We start from the raw sequence: 22455 nt of genomic DNA, 5'->3' as shown, positions 1-22455 counted from the left end.
AAGTATACTTGGGCATGGGCAAGATTTAATAAACTAGGTGCTCGATAGCTGCCTTTTATTTCAATAAATTTCAAATATATAAATATGCTTAAAACTAGTTGTATCAAATACATTTGAACCAAAATAACATGACTTGCGTTCTGTACAACAATAACTCTTCGTGAATTACATGTTTGAACCACTACAAATTTTTGCAGCTTAGAAAATAAAATGCACAAGAAAATACTAAGCGTAAAATAAATGAAACGGAGATGCATAAAAATGTGTAAGAAATCTGAATTGGGAATTGTTTGTCATCAAATATGCTACATTAGTGTCTCATTAAAAATTTACACAGAAAGTATTAAATGTATACTACTCCTATTATATTATATTCTTTACAAAATTACTACAATAATCCATATTTTATAAATTAATCACAGTTTCATACATTTGAATTAATTCTAGTATTAGTTACTTATGAAAATAATAATGTTACCCTATTTATTTTATAACATTTACTATATAACAGTTTTGTGCTATATTTTGTTCTTTATAACATGCCTCCTATTTTCTCTCTCACTCTTTCTCTCTTTCTTTTTTGTTCTCTCTAGTTCCATCCTTCCTTGTAAAGTATTGATAGTCTATGCGTTTAGTGGCCAAAAATGTAAGATTGCTGAAAGACCGGGTCAACGCATCTTTCTTGTTTATTCTCTGGATATACTGTGTACTGGTTTCTTCCATTCTCTTCTAGTTCTTGCTCTGTTTTTTGACTTTACTCCATCTTAGTCCAATGCTTTCGCGTTGTCTCGTTGAAGTTCTTTTCTAGCTGTTATCTGATTTTCCTCTCTTTCTTTTCCCTTCTGGTTTGTATTCAAGTGCTTGCCTCAATATGTTGCTTTGATTTTCCGCAAAGTACGACAAATACATTTCCTATTATTTGTAATATTCTTCTTCTCTCTCTCTCTCTCTCTCTCTCTCTCTCTAGAGTTCCATGCCTCGTTGTGGAGTATTAGGAGCTTATGTGTTTCTTCGCCAAGAGTGTAAGATATCTGACTGGTCAGGTCAGCGCATTTTCTTCTTGTTCATTCTGTGGATAGTGTATACTAGTTCTTTCCATTCTTTTCTATTTCTTCCTCTGTTTTTAATTTTATCTCATCTTAGTCCAATTTATTCGTGTTCTCGCATTGTAGTTTTTTTCCAGCTGTTGTCTGGTCTTTCTCTTTTTCTTTTCCCCTCTAGTTGGTATTCAATTGCTTGTCTCAATATGTTCTTTGTTTCTTTCCCATAGTTTTATAGTCGTTATTCTGTTGGGCTAGTATATTTTCAGGATTTTTTTCTTAGTATATCTTCAACACATTCGCTGCCCATGACGCACGAGTAGTGCCACGAAGGTTTTATCAAAGGTACCGATAACGCGTGGCGTAAGTAGTACTGTGTTACTAAATGAACGATTTAAGTACGTAGTACCAGCCTAGTAGGGCTTTTCCAAGATGGACACCGCAGCGTTAAAAGCGTCTGTTTGTTTAACCTGGTCCAGTCGTTGTTTTTGTTTTTAGTCAGGATATTTTTGTCGTCTACCAGGACCTCTTCTTCCTTCGATTTTACCCTTCCTAATCAGCTGCAACAACTATTTATCATTTCTAAGTATGTGCCCGGAATGTGCTGTCTTTCTCGTTTTAATGGTGGTCAAAAGTTCTCTGTTTCTTCCCATTCTGTTCAATACCGTTTCGTTTGTAATATGATTGGTCCATAATATTTTCAAAATTCTCCTAAAAAACCACATCTCAAAAGCTTCCATCTTTCTCATTAAGTCAACATTAACAGTCCAAGCTTCGGTAGCATCAAGAACAATAGAGTGGGAATAACATTGTACCATCCGATATTTGATTTGGAGATTGAGTCTTTGGTTACTTTGAAATTTTCTCATCTTCAAAAAGGCTGCTCTTGATTGCTATAGTCTTGATCAAATTTCTGATTTCGGATTTAGATCTTCAGTAATCCAGATTCTTAGGTATTTCATTTTGCTTATTTGTTTAATATCCTTATTTTTATATCTGGATCCCTGTTATGACCATATCCTTCTTACTGATAACCATGGTTTTTGCTATCTTTATGTTTATTGTTACCAAACAATTTAGGAGGCTAATATTGAAGAAGAAACAGGCTTTAAACCCTACATACAAGAAGGAAGAAAGAAGAAGAAGAAGTTACCAAACTGCTCTCCAGTATCACAAATTATGTTTAGTAGGGTCTGCAGGTCTTTCTCACTTTCAGCGATAATGACGTATCGTCGGCATAATTTTTATATATTTGACTTAAATAATTGCTATCACATATTATGGAAATATAGAAGACTGCTTAGTTTTCTTGGTACTTAGTATTTCTAACCTTTTATTGTGCTTAAATTAATACCAAGAATTATCATGAAGAACAAATGTTTATCTGCTATAATACAACAGGTATTGAGCTTGTATAAAATCAAATTCTTTAAATTAAACCGCATATTTGACAACTGACAGTTCCCAATTCGTTACGTCTCTATATATAAGAGTACAATAATCGCAAGACAATCATGCAGAGTGACTCATTTCTATAAAAAAGACAGTGATTCTAAAGAGTCTACTGAGTCCCAACTTTGCAACCCTATGTATCTAACAGCTGCATGACTACCTCGTGACTCATGATGACCGTATCCGTATACATCGTGGTGCGCTGAAAACAATGCGAATTTATTAGTAACGACAATGTTAGTAATTGGCAGAATCAGCTTAAGACACTAGTTAGTGTGGGTTACATTTGAGAGGGTTATTGTTTGGCAGGTATAAATACAATGATTTGAATTATTGTCGCTTGTTCTACAATGAGGTTTAAAAAGTAATTTACAGCTTGTGTAATTTGGTAAAACTTACATTCCAAATCTTCTGGAGACCTTTCTCTGGAGCTGAGGATAAGAGCCTTAAGATGTTACGTGTTCTCGACTTTATTGCATGGAATGGAAAGCTGGACACTAAAAGTGGCTAATATAAAGAAGTTGGAGCCATTTGAGATGTGGTGCTATAGAAGGATTTTGAAAATAGTATGCATCTAACGAGTTACAAATGCCGAAGTGTTAAGAAAGCTACAAAAGGATTGCGAGGCCATAAAGAACATCAATATAAGAAAGCTTGAATATTTAGGCCACATTACCAAGGGTGAGAAATATAAGATATTAAGTCTCATAAGTCAAGTTAAAATTAAGGGTAAAAGATCCCTAGGAAGAAGAAGAATTTCCTGACTATAAGAAACCTAAGAGAGTGGTATAATTGCAGCTGAGGAGATCTTTTCAGAACAGCCGCCAATAAGGTACGGATAGCTGTGATGATAGCCAAGCTCCACTAGGAAAAGGAACTACAAGAAGAAGTAGACACTCCAAACTCGTGCAAAATTGGCTTATCACCGTTGATATTCAATTTGGCCTAGTAATATACAAGGATCAACACTATTGTTGATCAAAACTATCTGATTGATATAGATGCAGTCGCTTATTCTACAAGAAACGTGAAAGAGGTGTTTTCACAACTCGAGGTAGAAACATATAGTCTGGGTCTTCTAATAGTCTAGTGGCAACATAAGGGGTCCCGTGGACACTTTAAGTTCGCCGCTATTTGATGGTGGTATTATAAGTTTTTTGGGTCGCTGAATCCAATGGAAGTGGTCTGGAAGCCCAAATGTGGTGCGTTTAATTGTTATTAACAAATTATGGTAAAATTAGGTGTTTTTCAGGAATTATTAGAAGCCCTGTAAATAAATTGATAGTGTTAAGGTCTTCTATGGTCTATTTTTGGTCGGTAAATCGAATGCGACTAGTCGCGATAACTCAAAATGTGTTCTTATTTTGTTAATAACAAAATAATTGTTTATTCGCCGAAAAGCTTGAAATGCGTTATCTACAGCAAGTTTGTAGTATTTTTCATTGTATTTTTATACGCTAAATCCATTGTCACTAGTCGTCATAGCTTAAGAGGATGGGTACGTATTTTCGGCTGCAATGCTATTCAAATGGGGATTCATTTTTTTCGAATCCTGAGAAAACTAATAAGTATTTTTGAAAAATTCAAACGCAGAATGAAAGATTACGTTATTAGCGAGGGCCGAAAGTCCCCGAGAACTTCTATAATGTTTATTTTAATAAGTTACAGGTGTGAAAAACTAAGAGAAAATTTAGTGTTATTTTTAATTTCAAATATCTCATTCAAAATAAACTTTTTATTTATTCTGAGGGACTTTCTGCCCTCGGTAATAATTCAGTCTTTCATTCTGCGTTTACATTTTTCAAAAATATTTATTGGTTTTTTCAGGATTCGAAAAAAAAAATGAACACAATGTCCGTAGTAATATTTTCCAAATCTATTTTTGTCATACAACGCACTCAGTCGAATAGAATATTGTCAGCATATTATCAGTCAGACACTGACAATTAGTGACAATTTTAAATATTTAACATGAATAGGGAATATTTTGAGTTGTTGATTAAATAATATTGATATATAGTGTATTTGATAAATAATTGATTTAAGACGTGAACTTTATAAAAAATTATTTATTGTTTATTATTTATGGAAGATAGAAGCAGAGAATACATCAAGATATATTCTGTGATCCAAGTATTTTGTTGTTAAAGATGTTCAAAATTTTAAGCGTTCCATATGCTGGTATCTGAAAGGAAGGTTATCAGAATGATATTTGGCCCTCAATGAGATGAATTGACAGAAGAGTGGAGAAGGTCCGCAATGATGAATTGGTGACTCTGTATGGTACTGAAAACATAGTGATACATATAAAAGCTAACCGGATAAGATGGGCAGGTCATGTAGGAGGACCAGAGGAAGACAGAGTGTTAAAGACAGTGTTTTTTAGAACCAGACGGTAGAAGATCAGTAGGCCGTCCCAGAAAAACATGGAAGGATGACGCTGAAGACGATTTATCTAAGATTAGGGTACAACAATGGCAAATGGAAGTGCAAGATCGTAAAAGATGGAAAGCTATTATAGTGGATGCGGCAAAGACTCAAACTGTTGTCGTAAAACCAGTCAAGGAGAAGTAGATGGCATAAGAGCAGTCGCAGGCAAACAGTGGATTAGCTTGACGCAAGATAAAGAAAGATGGAAGCATTTGGAAGAAACCTACATTCAGGAATGGATGGAAAATGGTTGATGATGAAGAAGAAGTACCTCTGCTAATAGATTACACAGTCCTAAAAATTAGTCTACCAAATGACCACAAGTGCTGTACTTTTTAAACCTCAGGAGTTATCATCTACATGTATGAGTTAGTAAACATTTTCAAAGCATTAAATAATTCTAGCGGAACCTAATCTCTCACTCTATTATACTCAGCTTCAAGCTCTAACCTAGCGTTAAACCGCGCTTGAAAATAATATCATTTTTGTGTCGTTAGACGTAAGTGGTGGATTCAAGGCTCGTTTGTGATAGATAAAACGCGTAAGAAGGTTTTTTACCTGGCAAAGTGGGTCGTCCTTGGTCTCCACTGGGCGAAGCTTGCGGAGAACTTCCCATCGGCCGAGAGACGTTCGGCACGCTTATTTCTGGATGCGTTGCTCTCCAATAAGCCTAGAATTAAACGAACGGTCAACCAAAAATTATAGATATCAAGAATGATTCTTCTTCTTCTTCCTTCTTGTATGTAGGCTTTAAAACCTGTTTCTTCTTCAATGCATGTCTTCTACAATGCATGATCTTATGTTTTCGCTTCTCTCCCTATCCAATAGACTTTTCCCTGATATTCTTCGAAGTATTTTCATCTCTGTTGTTTCTAGTAGTCGTCTCGTTTTAGATGTGTCAGGTCTTGTCTCCGCCGTGTATGTCAATATAGGTCTAATTGCTGCTTTACATATTCTTGATTTTGTGTCTTGTCTTAGGTGTTTGTTCCAGATTGTGTTATTAAGAGATCCCCCCGTTTTACTTGCTTTTAAGCTTTGTTGTCGTACTTCCTCTTCAACATCTCCGTAACTGGTTATTTCTATTCCCAGATATCTAAACCTTGCTTCCTGCTTTATTATTTTCCCATCAATTTCGATTTTACATTGTAGTGGGTATTTAGATGTTGTCATACATTTGGTTTTTTCTGCTGATATTACCATAATATTGTATTTCTTGGCTGTTGTATTGAAAATGTGTGTTAATCTTTGGAGATCGTCTTCTGTCTCGGCGATTAATGCGGCGTTGTCTGCATAACATAATATTTTGATTTCTTTGTTCTCCATTCTGTAACCACGAACTTTACGTACTGCTTCTATTATTTCGCCCATTATTATATTAAAGAGCAGTGGGCTTAACGAGTCACCTTGTCCGACTCCGCTTTGTACTGGTATAAACTGTGTTAGTTTTCCATTTATCTTTGCCTGTATTCGATTATGGAAGTAGGTATATGTTTTCGATGGTTTGTATAATATTGATTGGTATGTTTCTTCTATACAGTAAGTGTAATACGTCTCCGACTTGGATGCGATCGAAAGCCTTTGTCAGGTCTATAAAACATAGATATGCTCGTGTATTGTACTCGATGGCCTTTTCTGTGATTTGTCTCAGTACAAATACGGCGTCTACGCAGGATCTTCCGGATCTGAATTCTTGTTGTTCATCTGATAAAGTTGTTAGTTTATTGATTTTGTTGGTATGATTTGTAGTTATGAAAAAGTTCAATGTTGCATACTGACTGTATTGTTTTACTTCTTTATCAACAATTTTATTAAAACACCTGTTACGCCAGCTTTTGACCTATGACAGAACCGCAGGTGAAAGTTCAATGGCCCACTAGAGAATTCAATGGTTAACGATATTCCAAATAAAGGCGCTGGCGTCATGAGCGGTCTACCTGTTATATCTAGAAGTTTCTATGGAAATTCAGGGCATCAAAGTACCACGGCGAGAAATCTCTGGATGCATGCACGCACAATATAAAAGGCAATTACAATTGATTTTGTTTGTACAATTGTTTTTGGCAGTACCCATTAATGAATTGGACATATTCCATCGGAACTTTCCCACTTCCTATGAAATAGACCATTGGCAAGATACATAGATTTCCATTAAGCCCAGTATGCCTTTATTCCACTGATAAGTTCAACTGTATTTGGTTATTTTCTGCCAAATAGTTGTTCCATTTTTAAGCTATTCTCGTATGGCTTTTAAGTCATTATCTTTCTTTTGACTCTTTTAAGGTTTTCCAGGGAAGTTCGATTATTATCTTCTTCTTGTTTAACGGTGGTCAACCGGAGACTTACTTCTTTGGTTACACCCTCCTTTTTTTTAAGTTGACACTGCCTTTGCAGTTTGTTCAAATCATCTTGGAATTGTAATTGTTCATTTCGCAGTCTGAAAAATTGACACCTGTTGTATTTACTTTTATATTTCATTTTTACTAATCTTTGCTCCTCCAAATGAAAAACTTCAGATTCCAGAGTATATTTTTCCTTTCTATAGTTAGTTGTGGGTAATCGATTTCTGAGAAACGTATATCTACTATTATTTCTAGTGAGACTATGTGACAGTCTTCTTGTTGTGAATCTAGGTAACTTCTGATCTCATTCTTTGATTCCTTTTTCCTTGCGTAGGATCTGTTTCCGCAATTATTTTGCAAATGTCCTATTCTTCTGCAATTAAAACATCTCATGTTTTCAATTTGAGATTTTTGTTGAAGATTTTGCAGTATGTTTAACGTCTGGGATTAAATATATTGTAGTTTATCTGCGGTAGTGACTTTACATTTTCTCAGTGATTTAACATTTTCTCAAAATATTATTGCTTGTAATTTTAGGCCAGATCTGGGATCTGAAATTAGTGCTCCATTTAGTGTGATGCTGTAATCGGACATCTTGTTGCATTTAAACATCCTATAGTCCATCTACGAATGTTTGTATAATAATTTGTCCCAGAAAATGCCTGAGGGTACGCCAAATGCAATAATCTTTTAATATCGGCTTAAAATTCTGGCAGACTTTTACTATGTCTTTGATATCGAACTTTCAAATGATTTTGGAAAACCTGCGTTAGATGTTGCTTACTATCGAAAGGAATGAATATCTTGTCTAAACTTGTTTAAAATACGTACCTCTAAATATTCTGCTATGTGTTCGCAAGCGTCTTCCAATTGGTTCTCGTCTAAAATGACGTCAAACATTTCAGGCGGACATTGAGCTAACTTTTCTGAAGCGACCATTTGAACATTTAAATGCCTAGCTTGACTCTTCCCTCTTGATTTGATAAGCCTTTGCAAAACCTAAAATATTTCAATAAACATTAGATATACTCATATATTTTTAGAGAGATGTGGTATCAAATAACTAAGACGAGCTTAGTCCAAGATTATTCTGAAAATCGTTGTGAATACCCTTTTTAGTGTCAAACGCTGGACTAATAGTCTATTCCAATATTTGAATAATTTAATCAGTAGTTTATTAGTTTTTGTCATAAATGATTAAATTTTTCGAATATATACTCTGTTTCGATGATATAATGTTATACATTACCAGGTACACGGTTTTTATCGGGATTTATTGAAATTTAAAACAAATAGAGAGAACGAAGCAGTAAATTATTAGGTTGTATCAATTGACGATTGAATTGATTCTCGGAAATGTTTTATAATAAAACATGAAAGCGACCGTTATCGATTTGAATTATTATGGTGGAGGCAGCACCAGAGTGGAAACACGGTGTAAAAGGGTTAACAGGTAATTTTAATTAAAGCTAGGAACATCATAATAAACAGTTCGTGTATAACTTGCAGAAAAAATACATTTTACAATATTGTTTTTATTATATTTAGGTCCGGTTTCACCAACAACAAATGAATCAATGAATAGTTATTCGTCGAATAAAATTTATTAGACGTTTATATTTTTATTTTGTTTCAATATAATTTTCATAATTTAAAGTTAAACTGACGAATTTACTTTCTTATAAATATTTACAGCGAGATTAACTTGCCAATTTATTCGAAGAGTGAATATTTATTTAATATATCAATAAAATAAGTCTTATAATTATGACGTTAGTAAAATGTAGAAATGTCAGTTTATTGGTCGAATAACTTTATTCATAGAATAAACTACTATTTGTCGTTGGTGAAATCGGCCATTAGACAACTTTTATTTCTCATAATGCTGCCTGTTATTATGTTCTTACGACTGTTCTAATTTTTACCATTTTATTAAGGTGTCTTTGCCAATCTTCCTTTGTTCCTTTCCATCTTACATCAAAGTTATGCCTGTCACCTGAAGAGGGATCGCGTAAATTTCGAAATATTGATGCTATAATATATTATGATTATTTTAAAAATCGACCTGTCGGAACGTTTTGCTTATGTGCTAAAAATAAATAAACTAACAGGGGGATGGATAACACTTATTCCAGCGCACGGTATAAAAAGTTATTTTATTTTTTAACATAGTCTCCTTTAAGTTATATACACTTAGTCCAGCGTTTCTCCAATTTTTTCCCCTTCCGAAAAATATGAATTGCCGAGGTCATCAAAATAGGCATTTGTTTGTCAGATGATTTCGTTGTTGGAGTCAAATCCCTTTCCACGAAGACATTTCATCAAGTTTAGGAACAAGAAATAGTCAGTCGTAAACTGAAAAGTACATCTGAACATAGTCAAAGTTGACGTAAACCGATAAGTATATCTGAATGAATGAAGACATGTTAATTGGAAGTCCTAAATACACCTAGACTCAAAAGTTTTGCAGCACTGGTTTTAACAAATTAAATCTATTTTCCGAAAGCACTATTGTGAGATAACTTACCTTAGGACTACTAATTTTAAGATAGACAATACATGGAGCTAAAGAAGTTTTGGCAAGTTGCGAAGGATGGTTTATAGTATCACAATCCAGCACCACAAGTTGCAAGGTAGTCGCGAGCTCGAAGATGCGTTCGATTTCCGCTTGAACCTCCGACAAACACGTCGATCTCGTCGTGGAACGTTCCATGATCGCGCGCTTCGAAGGGTTGTTCAACAAAGACCGTTTCGCCAAAGAAATGTCGGCCATTACCCTAGTTATTATTATTCTGAAACAAAATCATTAGTTTGTAAAAAATTTTGTGTAATATTCTTAAGATATAATACTTTCTGGTTGTTCATCTGCCTTCTATTATTGCAAACTGACTTTATTAATGTATCAGCTACTTAAAAAACCAATCTACAGATAACTAACAAATGCAATTTTTTGGTTTACAAAGTTAGAGTAGGCCCCATGTTGGGCGCCAATTTTGTGTAACAAAAGAACGCTAGCCTTACTTGTTTAATGACTTCGATTAGCTCTCTCAGTTATACAAATAAAGATTGCCACCAAAAACAAACTCTTAAGTTACAAAAAGAGAACATACCATCAACACTAATAAAAAGTACAAAAAAAATAACAAGTGTTAGGAAAAGTATCTAATAAAAATAAAAAGTAACAAGTTAGTAAAATCGACGGAAAAAGAGGAATTGGTCAAAAGAAATATTTATGGCTCCGAAACCTTCGTCAATGGACTGGCTTATCAGCAGATCAATTGTTACATGCCGCACAAGATCGAGAACGATATCGGCAAATTGTTATGGAAGCTACCCACGCCTAAAAATTTGGGCACGGTACTTAAAGAAGAAGAAGAAGGAAAAGTATGGAAGAGACTGATAAATTTCATGTGAAGGTAGAATTTCATCAGCGCTCACTGCGTATTCCTTAATAGGGGAGTGCATATAGATTTTCACTTCGGAAAAAACCAAACAAGATAGAACTTTTTGTAATTTCATTAAGAAATGTTTAATAAACAACGTATCAAAAAGTTCTACTCGAGAAGTGGGTGCTTCATTTTTTATTAAACAAATGAACTACGAAGTTTGATGTTTCTTTAAATAACTCCGAAAATATAAATTTTAGAACCAAACTGACTTGACCATTGTAAAACCCAAAAAATTTTACAAAAAAATCTTATATAAAGAATTTTCTAAAATTAAATCTGTATCTTCTATAATTTTTTATTTATAACGCTAAAGTCACCCTTCTCACAAACATTGGCGCACTGTAATCTAGCGTACGGCGAAGTGCACGGTTGAGTTATTTTAATGTAATTCTTTAACTAATGGATCAAATGAAATTTTACAAATTGAACCTAAAAGAAGAATAGTTAAGCTATCTTATGGTTATAATAAAAAGAAATAAAATGTATGGGTATAAGTAAGGTGGGGGCGGAAAGTGAACCTTACATGAATTTTGTTTAAAAATGATTTAAAAATGTGTAACTAATACAATTTTTCTTATAAAACCCTCAATTTTGCACAACGTACCTTTTAAGCATCGTACTAAATGATGTTTTATTCAAAAAAAAAATCTCAAAAATTTAATTCAAATGATATGACGTCTTAAAAAATGTAATTTTTGAAATCTTCGTAGTTTTATAGAATTACCACCAGTTTAAGACGGTATTACTCAAGTTTGAACAGATCTATTACAGTTTTATAAGTACTTTTTTAAAGCTTAGGATGTAGTCTTTAAAATGCACTAAATTATTTTACTTTAGAAATGAAATATACTATTTCTTTTTGAGAAAATTAAGAAAGATAATAAAAATGTAACACAAAAACCGAAAATTACCAGCTAAAAAAATGTTTATATAAAGTGATCAAAACTTTCTTCTGTAAAACTTACGTAAAATACATTTAATGTTAAACTTTAACAATAATAAATGTTCAGCAAAAAAAAATTTTTTTAGATCTTATACAGTATGTCTGCGTAACTTGGAACCTATTGATAACTTTTTTATTACCAGTTTTACGAAAAAAAGTTATTCTTTATAAAATACTCTGCATCGTATATAATCTAAGATGCATTCATCAAATATCAAATTTACAAATTAACTGAATTTTATACGAGGTATGTCAAAAAATATGAATTTCACTCAAGAGTAAAGTATCGTTAAATTTTACAATATCGAAAATTGTTGTTAAGAAAAGTTGTTTGGAATTAAAAAATTTGTTTTAGTGTTCAATTACATCCTTCTAATTAAGATATTGTTAATAATAAAGGCACTTAACTCTTAAGAAAAATTCATATTTTTTACATACCTCGTATAAAATTAAAAAAGTTTAATATCTGAGATGGTTGTATCTTAGATTTTAGACCAGGTAGAGCATTTTATGAAGAATAATTTTTTTTTTCGTAAAAGTGATAATAAAATAGTTATCATAATTGTAATCAAATGATGATGAGTATCCGTAATTTGAGAAAAAATTGAAAAGAATTTTCGATTAGAATAATGTATTTGTATAATCAAGTATATTATAAATGTGTATAAATTTAAGTGGATTCAGCCAACAGGGTCCCCTTTTTATTATAAACTGCCTGCTGAAAATCAACTTCAAGATGATCATTCTGAACTATTCCGTTTGAAAAAAGTTAAAAACATTTTAGCGTCTATGAAATCAAGTGGATGCTTTCGAATCTGTACCATTGCATTAGATGATAATTTGAAACTGATTTATTTTGATTCAGATGGTGATGTGCTTTATCAAAATGAGTACCTAAAGCAGACCTTATTACCAGAGTATGAGAAGACAGAAGCGATTGAACAATCTCCAGCATTAGTCCAGTTGCTCCAAAATAGTAAAACAGGTACACTTAAAGTTGAAAAGAAAAACTATAAAAAAATAAAAGATGATTTTGTACTTCGAAATTTTAATGGGAAAAATGTTCCAATGAATTCATGGCTTAATACCTTCGAATCAGAATGTTCACGATGTGAAGTGGATGCTGATAAAGACAAGATTTATAATGTATTTGTATATTTAAATATAGTTTTTACTTTGAAACAACTTTTCATAATAGTATTTTTTGATATTCTGAAATATAAAGGTAGTTTACTCTTTAACGAAACTCATATTTTTGACATAACTCGTATAGAATTGATAAAATTTGATATCTGATGGTTGAGTTTTAGATTTTTGACTATCCAGAGCATTTTATGAAGAATAACTTTTTTTCGTAAAATTGATAATAAAAAAGTTTTCCATGTGGTTCCTAGCTACGCAGACATACTGTATAAGAGCTTCTGTATAAGAATTTTTAAATTGCAATGCCATATTCGGATTCAGTATAATCAAAAACAAAATAGAAACATATTTGATCAAAGTAAAATGATGACATTAACGATATTTTTAAAATTATTAATACAAAACAATTGTTACTGTTTAAACAATTAGCGGCCAAATCGGCGAGTAGAACTTTTTACTTTAACATGTATATAAACTAACAAAAACAGTTTTAGAAAAATATAAGCTTGTTTGAATTTTTCCAAAACAATGCATGTTTTCGTTCTAATTACACTCCCCTATAAATTTATTCTTATTATTGTCATAACCCTTAGTGCACTTGTTGCGGAATGAATTGAATACCTCTACTTTTGATATTATAGCCGATCCCAAGCCCGGATAAAAAAAGGAGGAATAAAGGAGAAACACCTCTTTAAAAACCTCAACTGTCCCACCGTAAAGAACAGAAAATTGGCTTACTTCGGCCACATTATGGGTATTAACAAATACAGACTTGATTGATACAGTTGATTCTACAAGGTAAGATTGAAGGCAAGAGAGGCTCTAGACGCAGACTTATATCCTTTATGGATCCAATCTTAAAGAATGCACTTATCTAACGTCAACTGAGCTATTTCGAGCTGCTGTAAATATAATAACATGGGCCAATGTCTTCTCCAACATCACTAGAAGGTTTAGAAGAAGTTTCATTTCAGATAACAGCATAACTGCACGGTAACAGTTCATGGTAATTAATGTATGCTGAGGACGTAGTGTAACACAGAAAAATATTGAAAGAGATTTAGAGCAAAGACTGGAACAGTTTATTATCGTTGGCAAGCGAAAGACTAGCTTCGGTCCTTTGAAGTTCACAGTGCCCGAAAAAGCCCTTGAAGAAGAAAGTTTTAATACTTAGTAGGACAAAAAGAGATTTAATCCAAATATGGAGTTACTATTACAAGCAATATGATCAAATAAGCTATTTTATGTCACTGGATCTGACGGACCTGGGACTGAAAAAGAAGAACAACAAATGCTTGTGGTGGGAATGAGAATATGTAGATAGAGGAACCTTTATAGAATAATATGAATATGAAATAGACCTGTATCCAGAATAGACGAAAAGTTCAGTAAAAACAAAATGTCGTCGCTTACGATACAGTAGACTACGAGTATTTTGTTAAACACTGTATGGTATCCAAGAAAAATAGTAAGCTCACTTTTCTTATCCACATCTTCTTGCAGAACACAAGATTCGTGTCTCCCTCCATGGAAATAATAGCATAAGAAAAATAACTCAGGGAAGTGTGCCTTCTACATTAGAATATCTACCAACTACCAATGTGAACCAGATACAAGTAGGTGAAGGTAGAAGCTTCAGTAACTGAAGCCATGAAAATAATAACCAAATAATTACCAGCTACTAACCAAACCCTGGTAAAACTTAAGTGTGGTCTTTTCTCTTTTGTAATAGAAGCACACCCAGAAAATCCAACTTAGAGAAATAAGGACTATTATCCCAATGTGAATCTGGCGCATTTCAAGATCCAGCACATTTCCTTATTTTACATCTGCCAGAGAAACCCTTTTCAAGAGCCACAACCTTTCTCTTGGTATAAAAGTAACAATGCTGCGATGCTACGTCTTCTCTATCCTCTTTTATGGTGTTAAATCATGGACCTTGAACGAAGATATGTGCCGAAAATTGGAAGCATTTGAGATGTGGCTATATCGAAGAATTCTTTAAATCCCGTGGACTGACCCGGTCACAAATGAGGAGGTTCTTAGAAGAATGGGGAAGAACCGGGAGATACTAACCACCATCAAATCTCGAAAGTTAGAATACTTTGGACAGATATGCCCTCCTACAGGACATCCTGCAAGGAAAAATATTTGGAAAACGAGGTCCAAGAAGAAGAAGAACATCTTGGTTAAAGAACCGCCGAACCTGGTTCAACCCAACAACTGTGCAGCTTTTCCGCGTTGCTGCAGATAAAATAAAGATTGACATGATGATCTCCAACGCAGCTGAGACAATGGGCCTCGCGGAAAAACATGAAGAAAATGTGAGAATATTCGAAAGGAAAATCCTCAGACGGATTATGGGTCTGATAAGAATGGGCAACGGAGAAATGAGAAGAAGAATGAACCATGAACTAAGAGACACAATGAAGGGAGAAGATATAGTTAGATTTATTAAAGCGCAGCGACTGAGATGGCTGGGAGACATAGAGGGAAGGAAAAACGGCCTACTGATTAAGAAGATCACCAAATTGAAACCAGAAACTGACAGACCAAGGGGAAGACCCAGAGAGAGACGGGAGGACCAGGTCATGATATCAAAATTCTGTAAGTGAGAAACTGGAGGGAACTATGCACTTATCGAAATGAGTGGAAGAAAATTGTAACGAAAGCCAAGTCATACAACAAACTTTGACAACATACAAGTGGAATGCGGAGTGATTCACCGCAATAAGCGAATCCGAGAGCCCTAAGTAAGAGCGGCAAACATTCCATCCGAAATGAAAAGCCCTGATGATGATGATGGTGATGATGATCGCCAACATTCGTCACGGATATACACATCAAGAAGAAGAAGACAAACCCTTCAAGGGGCTAGACCTTTTTACATTAAGTGACAGATATAATATCTAGACCGCCCTTTCTTAGATGGACAATATTTGATCTGACAGATCTAGATACGTAAAGTAAGCGAATTACAGTCAATTATGGTCATGGTTATGACTTACCTTCCTTCAAATCTATGCTTTAAAAAATCAAATAAGGCTTTTTGCATCATATCAGTAACTTCGTATCCTTTCAAAGAAGGACCGACTAAAACTACGGGTCGCATGGAAGGAACAACGTCATAGGGAGCAGTCGCTTCTTGTTTCTTGAAGAACGGTTTCTTCTTCTCTTTCGCCGGGGGTGTAGTAAGCGACTTGCCCGTTCTGGCGTTACCCATCGAATCGGATTCATCTCCTGTAAACAACCGCCATTTTAGAAGATGTTCGATGTATTTTAAGCTAAAAAAGTGCAAAATTTAATAGATTTACAGCATTCTCAATAATTTTTTCGACAATAAGATTATCTCAAAATTTACATTCTATGGTTTTTGATACCAGAAAAATTGGGGAAAATTCGAACAGTTGTAATGAAAGAGATTATAAAGAATGTGGTTTACTTTTAGGCCATACACTTGAAAGCATCCTCAGCAATATATGTATGGTAAGCAAACATTCGTAAGTTCTTATTTTTCAAAATTGAATAACCATTTTCAGTTTCGTTGCAATAGGAAAATACATCCGCATTATATTCTAGTTCAATCAGAGAGTGCAGCAAGCACCTCTACCGGTTTCGAAACTCATTAGTCTCTCATCAGGAGGCACATATGCTGCTTTCTCTGATCCAACCAGGACAATGGCCCGGCTAGTGGCAACTGATAGCAAAAGACAAAGTTTTTAATCTAATAGCATATAAAACAATACTAAAAATATTACTCTACATCCCACCAAACACTGCCTGGGGTAATTGCAGGTTGGACCGAGTAGCTCTGCGGTTACCACAGCCGCTCATCCCAAGCCCGGATAAAATGTGGAGGGTTGATTGGCAAGGTTAGCAACCTACCAATTGAAAAAAACGAATACTGCTCAAAGAAACAATGTGAAGCCTCGGAACCGGATTGATCATATGAAGACGACTATGGCGAGAAATAAGGACAAAAGAAAAACATTGATGAGAATTACCACATGGAACATTAGATCACTCAACACTAGAGATCAAGAAATCACCCAAGTATTAAAAGAGAAACAAATAGATACATGCGCTCTACCGGAAACAAAAAAGAAAAGAAAAGGACAATCAAGATTAGGCGAATATATACTAATCTATAGTGGAGTAGCAAAAGAAAACAGGGCCAAAGAAGGTGTAGCATTACTAATACATCAAAAATACCAAAATCACATCAAAGAGTGTCAAATATATCGAAAAGAATTATCACAGCAAAAATTAGAATGGAAAAGGAAGACCTGAACATCATCGGAGTATACAGCCCAGAAAATAACAAGCCTCAAACAACATGGGAAATCTTTTATGACGAATTACAACAAGTAGTAGATCCAAGTTAGAGGGAAGATGATAATACCGGGGGATTTTAACGCTCGAATAGGTAACCAAGTAATACCCGGAATTAAGCAAAAACACAATGAAAATGTTAAAAACGAAAATGGAGAACTGATGATAAACTTCTGCACGAATAACGAACTTAGAATAAACAACACATTTTTTGACCACAAAGACCAACACAAATATATATTCAATAACATCCGTGGACAAAGATCTATGATAGATTATATTGTAACCAACAGAGATATACATCCAATATCATCCAACAACACATTTTTTGACCACAAAGACCAACACAAATATATATTCAATAACATCCGTGGACAAAGATCTATGATAGATTATATTGTAACCAACAGAGATATACATCCAATATCATCCAACAACACATTTTTTGACCACAAAGACCAACACAAATATACATTCAATAACACCCGTGGACAAAGATTTATGATAGATTATGTTGTAACCAACAGAGATATACATCCATCAACAATAATCGACGTAAGATGCCTCAACTCAGCAGATGTAGGTAGCGACCATAGCTTAGTATTATGTAAAATAGGAATCATTATGAAATATTTCACTCCCAAGAGGGCAGCACCAACACAAACAAAAATCAAAGTCGAAGGACTACATACGGAATCCACGGAATACTTATACAGGAAAAGAATAGCGGAGAAGATTGCTGAGAATGGAATATTAGAAAACGATAACATCGATGAAAGCTGGCAAGAACTCAAAGATAACATAATCAACGCTGCAACAGAATCACTTGGAGAGAGAAAAGTAACGAATACTCACATATCAAAGAAGAAAACCCCGTGGTTTAGAGAGGAAGTTAAGATAAAATATAAAATGTGAAGAAAAGAAGAAAGCCTTTTTATAATGCAGAATGAAAAACACAACAGGCATACAACCACTATAAACGAATCAGAAACGAAACGAATACTTTAGTGAGGCAAATAAAAAGGGAGCACTGGCAGAGTTTCTCAAAACAGCTGGAACACGACTTCTACGGAACACAAAAAGAAGTATGGAGAATGAACAGAGGGCAAAGAAAGGAGATGAACGAATTAATAAAAGCGAAACACATTCAGAAAGAAACATGGGCAGTCTACTTCCGATCTCTATTTGCTAAAGGCGACGATAATGAATCACCAACACCTGAAGTTACAACAAACGAAGAAATAAACATCGAGGAGGGAGAGGTAAAGGAAGCGTTAAGAATATAAAAAAAAAGAAAATCTCCAGGAGAGGACAGAATATCGAACGAACTCCTAAAGTACGGAGGACAAGATCTAACTAAACAATTATTAAAACTGATACAAAAAATAAAAGAACAAAACAGAATACCACAAGAATGGTGATCAAGCATCCTAATACCTCTCTTCAAAAAAGAAGACAAATCGGACCCGGAGAATTACAGAGGAATTAACTTATTAAACACAACATTGAAATTAACAACCAAAGTGATAACAAACAAATTGAATGAAATTATAACACTAGTAGAAGAACAACAAGGTTTTAGGTCGGGAAGGTCATGCACTGACGCTATATTTATAATGAGGCAAGTTCAAGAGAAATCGTTGGAATACAACAAACCGGCATATTTATGTTTCGTGGAGCTTAAGAAAGCATTTGACAGAGTCACATTAAAGGACGTTATCCATTTGTTATACTTGAGAGAGGTACCTCTAGGAATAATTAAAACGATCGAAAACATCTACCAGAACAACACAATAAAAGTAAAAGTGGACGATGAATTAACTGACCCAATTGAAGCCGGCAATGGGATAAGACAGGGGGATTCCTTGAGTCCCTTATTGTTCAACCTGATCATGGACGAAATAATTAAAAAAAGTAAGAACTAAAAAAGGATACCAAATGGGAGAAAAACAACTTAAAATAATCTGCTATGCGGACGATGCAATACTAATCTCTCAAAGTGAAGATGATTTACAACGTATGCTGCACCAATTCAACAAAATCGCCAGAAAATTTAACATGTTAATTTCCTCCCAAAAGACAAAATGCATGGTTACAACAGCAGATCCAATAAGATGTAAATTGGAGCTGTAAGGTCACATAATAGAACAAGTGATGGAGTTTAAATACCTAGGCATCACACTATCTAGCTACGGAAGGCTCGAAACAGAAGTGGAAGATCAAGTGAATAGAGCAAACAGAGCAGCAGGTTGCCTGAATGACACAATATGGAGAAATAAAAATATCGGAAAAGAAATGAAAGGCAGAATTTACAAAACAGTCATCAGACCAATAATGACATACGCGGCAGAAACACGACCCGACACAGAGAGGACAAAAAGATTGCTCGAAACAGCGGAGATGAAAACCCTTCGAAAAATCGATGGTAAGACTCTATGCGACAGAGATAGAAGTACAGATATACGACGGAGATGCAAGGTGTATAACATTAATAACTCGATAAGAAACAGAAGAATAGAATCGAACGACAACATAAGCCGAATGACAACAAATAGAGTAGTAAGGACGGCGAGAGGACAAATAGAGTAGTAGAGTAGAGAGGACGGTTCCCCAATAGGAAGACGATCAGTGGGAAGACCACGACAACTTACTAGAGGCACATTGAAAAAACAGACAGAGTTATGTCTATACAAAAAGAAGAAGAAGGCATCCCACCAGATTGAAACCAGAGAAGGTTCCCATTGTTTTCGACGTTTACGTCAACGAGTTTAACCAAAATGCTATGAAATTAGTGAAATCGTATATCAATCGACGCAAAGTTACACGAAGAGTTACAAGTATCAACTTCTGGTTCTACTCCGGTCCCGTTGGGTAAAACCTAGGACTTTTGAAGTCCAATTGCTTGTTTTTACTGAAAATGCTGCAATCTTATGATCTAATTCAATTTTTACAACCACAAACTTAAGAAAATTATTCGATATACAGGGAGTATGGTATTTATCCATTTTAGCTTAGTTTTTGGTGTGGTTGTAAAAATATTAATATTAAGTAACGCTTTTGATTAAACAACCAATAGACCAGGGCGCATCTGTAAAAATATTAGTACATTTGGACGTTGGGAGGTGACTCAAATTTTTTTGCAGAAATTGCTTGAAAATAACTCAAATAATAATATTTGAGTTATCCTCCCTCTCAAAACGGTCCGCAACATTGTTTAAATAATCAAAATGTCAAAAAATGAAGGAAAAATTCGATTTTTTTCTACGTTTTTTGATTATAACTTTAAAAGTATTCATTTCCGAGAAAAGTTGTATTGACATAAAAGTTGCGTAATTAAATTTCCTACAATTTAGAATTGGTTAAAAATTTAAAAAATAGTCACTCTTGTTGCAAAATAACAATAATTGCGAAAAAACCATACACAAACAAGTATTCGCAGTTTACGTTTTTCAACCATTTATGCTACACTTAGGACTTTCATATTTCACCCAGAAAAACTTTTTGACATAGTAAAAGAATACTGTAAATTTCATTAAGATAAATTGAACAGATTTTGCAAAATAAATTTTGCAATCCAGCCTTCGCAAAAAAAATTCATTTTTTAAAAATGTTACAGGACTAAAAATAAAGCAGATAGCAAGTTGAAATTTTTTTTGCTTATAGAAGTGTACTGTACCTTTTATTTACAATTTGCAAAACTAAAATCGATTAACCACCACGGCGTCAGGAATTTTTTAAATAAACATTAATTATTGGTGCTACGCGCAGGACAGCAGATAGTTTGCTCTGATTGGGCATTCCAATGACCTTTGATAATGATTGATACATTTTAATTTTTCTTGCATTTCGATATAAATAAATAAATGTTTTTTATTGCAAAATAAAAACACATACTCTACCATTTGAAATAACACATTGTTTAGCAAAAACTTTCTTTGTTCATATATTTTAACTTAGAGAATATAAGTTTATTATTTTTAAAGATATGCAATTTTTTAAACAATATTTCACAAACAATAATAAAATTAGTTTGATTTTTGTGGAATTAAAATTTTAAAATACAATAAAATGTAGAGTAAGAAAATAATATATTAGATAAAGGATCGAAGTTTTGGTGGAAATCAACTTGTGTGAATCGAACACCGCTGTACTGCGCGTAGCACCAAAAATTAATGTTTATTTAATAATTTCCTGACGCCGTGGTAGTTAATCGATTTTAGTTTTGCAAATTGCAAATAAAAGGTACGGTACATAAGCAAAAAAAAATTTCAACTTGCTATCTGCTTTATTTTCAGTCCTGTAACATTTTGAAAAAATGAATTCTTTTTGCGAAAGCTGGATTGCAAAATTTATTTTGCAAAATCTGTTTAATTTATCTTAATGAAATTTACAGTATTATTTTACTGTGTCATAAAGTTTTTCTGGGTGAAATATGAAAGTCCTACGTGTAGCATAAATGGTTGAAAAACGTATAATGCGAATACTTGTTTTTGTATGGTTTTTTCGCAATTATTGTTATTTTGCAACAAGAGTGACCGTTTTTTAAATTTTTAACCAATTCTAAATTGTAGGAAATTTAATTACGCAACTTTTATGTTAGTACAACTTTTCTCCGAAATGAATACTTTTAAAGTTATAATCAAAAAACGAAGAAAAAAATCGAATTTTTCCTTCATTTTTTGATATTTTGATTATTTAAACAATGTTCCGGACCTTTTTGAGAGGGAGGATAACTCAAATATTATTATTTGAGTTATTTTCAAGCAATTTCTGGAAAAAAATTTGAGTCACCTCTCAACGTCCATCTCAAAACAGATGCGCCCTGGACTACAATGAATTATAAAGATATTTACAGCTTCTTTTAACTTTTGTTAAACTATTATTATTATTTAATTAAGCGGCACTCAATATTTCAATCACTTTCACACATATTAAAACATGAGCAAATACTGATATTTTATATAAATATTTTCATAGCTGCTGTGTCAGCAACATCATTCTGAAGACTTTATTTAAAGTTTTTAAAAACTACTCAAAGCTCATCGAAACCTAATTCAATAATGCAACCATGACCGTAAGACCACACAAAGTCTTTACTGTAGTTCTGGAACATGCTTTCAAACAATAATTGGAGTGGTACGTCTATCAGAGGACAGAACAGTTATAAAGGCTAGAAAAAGAAGATCTGGACAATACTTATCCTTACATGGACCAAGGGTGACATGATAGTAATATCCATTGTATACCAGGAAGATACGAATGCCTCATTGCTCAGAGTCGGTAGCTATATTAGAGGGGGTATGAGAAGTAACACATGGAAAACAGGT

The 22455-nt window shown here is 33.8% G+C and overlaps 1 protein-coding gene across 5 annotated transcripts in view; it reads right to left on the bottom strand.

The window, feature by feature from the left end:
- LOC114326319 (voltage-dependent L-type calcium channel subunit beta-2) overlaps positions 1 to 22455 on the bottom strand; it is a 143742-nt gene that overhangs the window by 18062 nt on the left and 103225 nt on the right. For 4 of the 5 annotated variants that reach the window (XM_028274643.2, XM_050654204.1, XM_028274647.2 and 1 more), the window contains 4 exons: positions 15805 to 16036; positions 9789 to 10053; positions 8093 to 8260; positions 5481 to 5592 (listed from right to left, as the gene is read on the bottom strand). In XM_028274643.2, coding sequence (XP_028130444.1) covers positions 5481 to 5592; positions 8093 to 8260; positions 9789 to 10053; positions 15805 to 16036 — 777 coding nt within the window. Of the gene's footprint in view, positions 1 to 2652; positions 2695 to 5480; positions 5593 to 8092; positions 8261 to 9788; positions 10054 to 15804; positions 16037 to 22455 lie in introns of all 5 variants that reach the window. The other variant, XM_028274639.2, reaches the window with a different exon arrangement.

The sequence above is a fragment of the Diabrotica virgifera genome, chromosome 6 (genome assembly GCF_917563875.1).
Source record: "Diabrotica virgifera virgifera chromosome 6, PGI_DIABVI_V3a".
Lineage (NCBI taxonomy): Eukaryota > Metazoa > Arthropoda > Insecta > Coleoptera > Chrysomelidae > Diabrotica > Diabrotica virgifera.
This window is presented reverse-complemented; position numbering and strand designations above follow the sequence as displayed.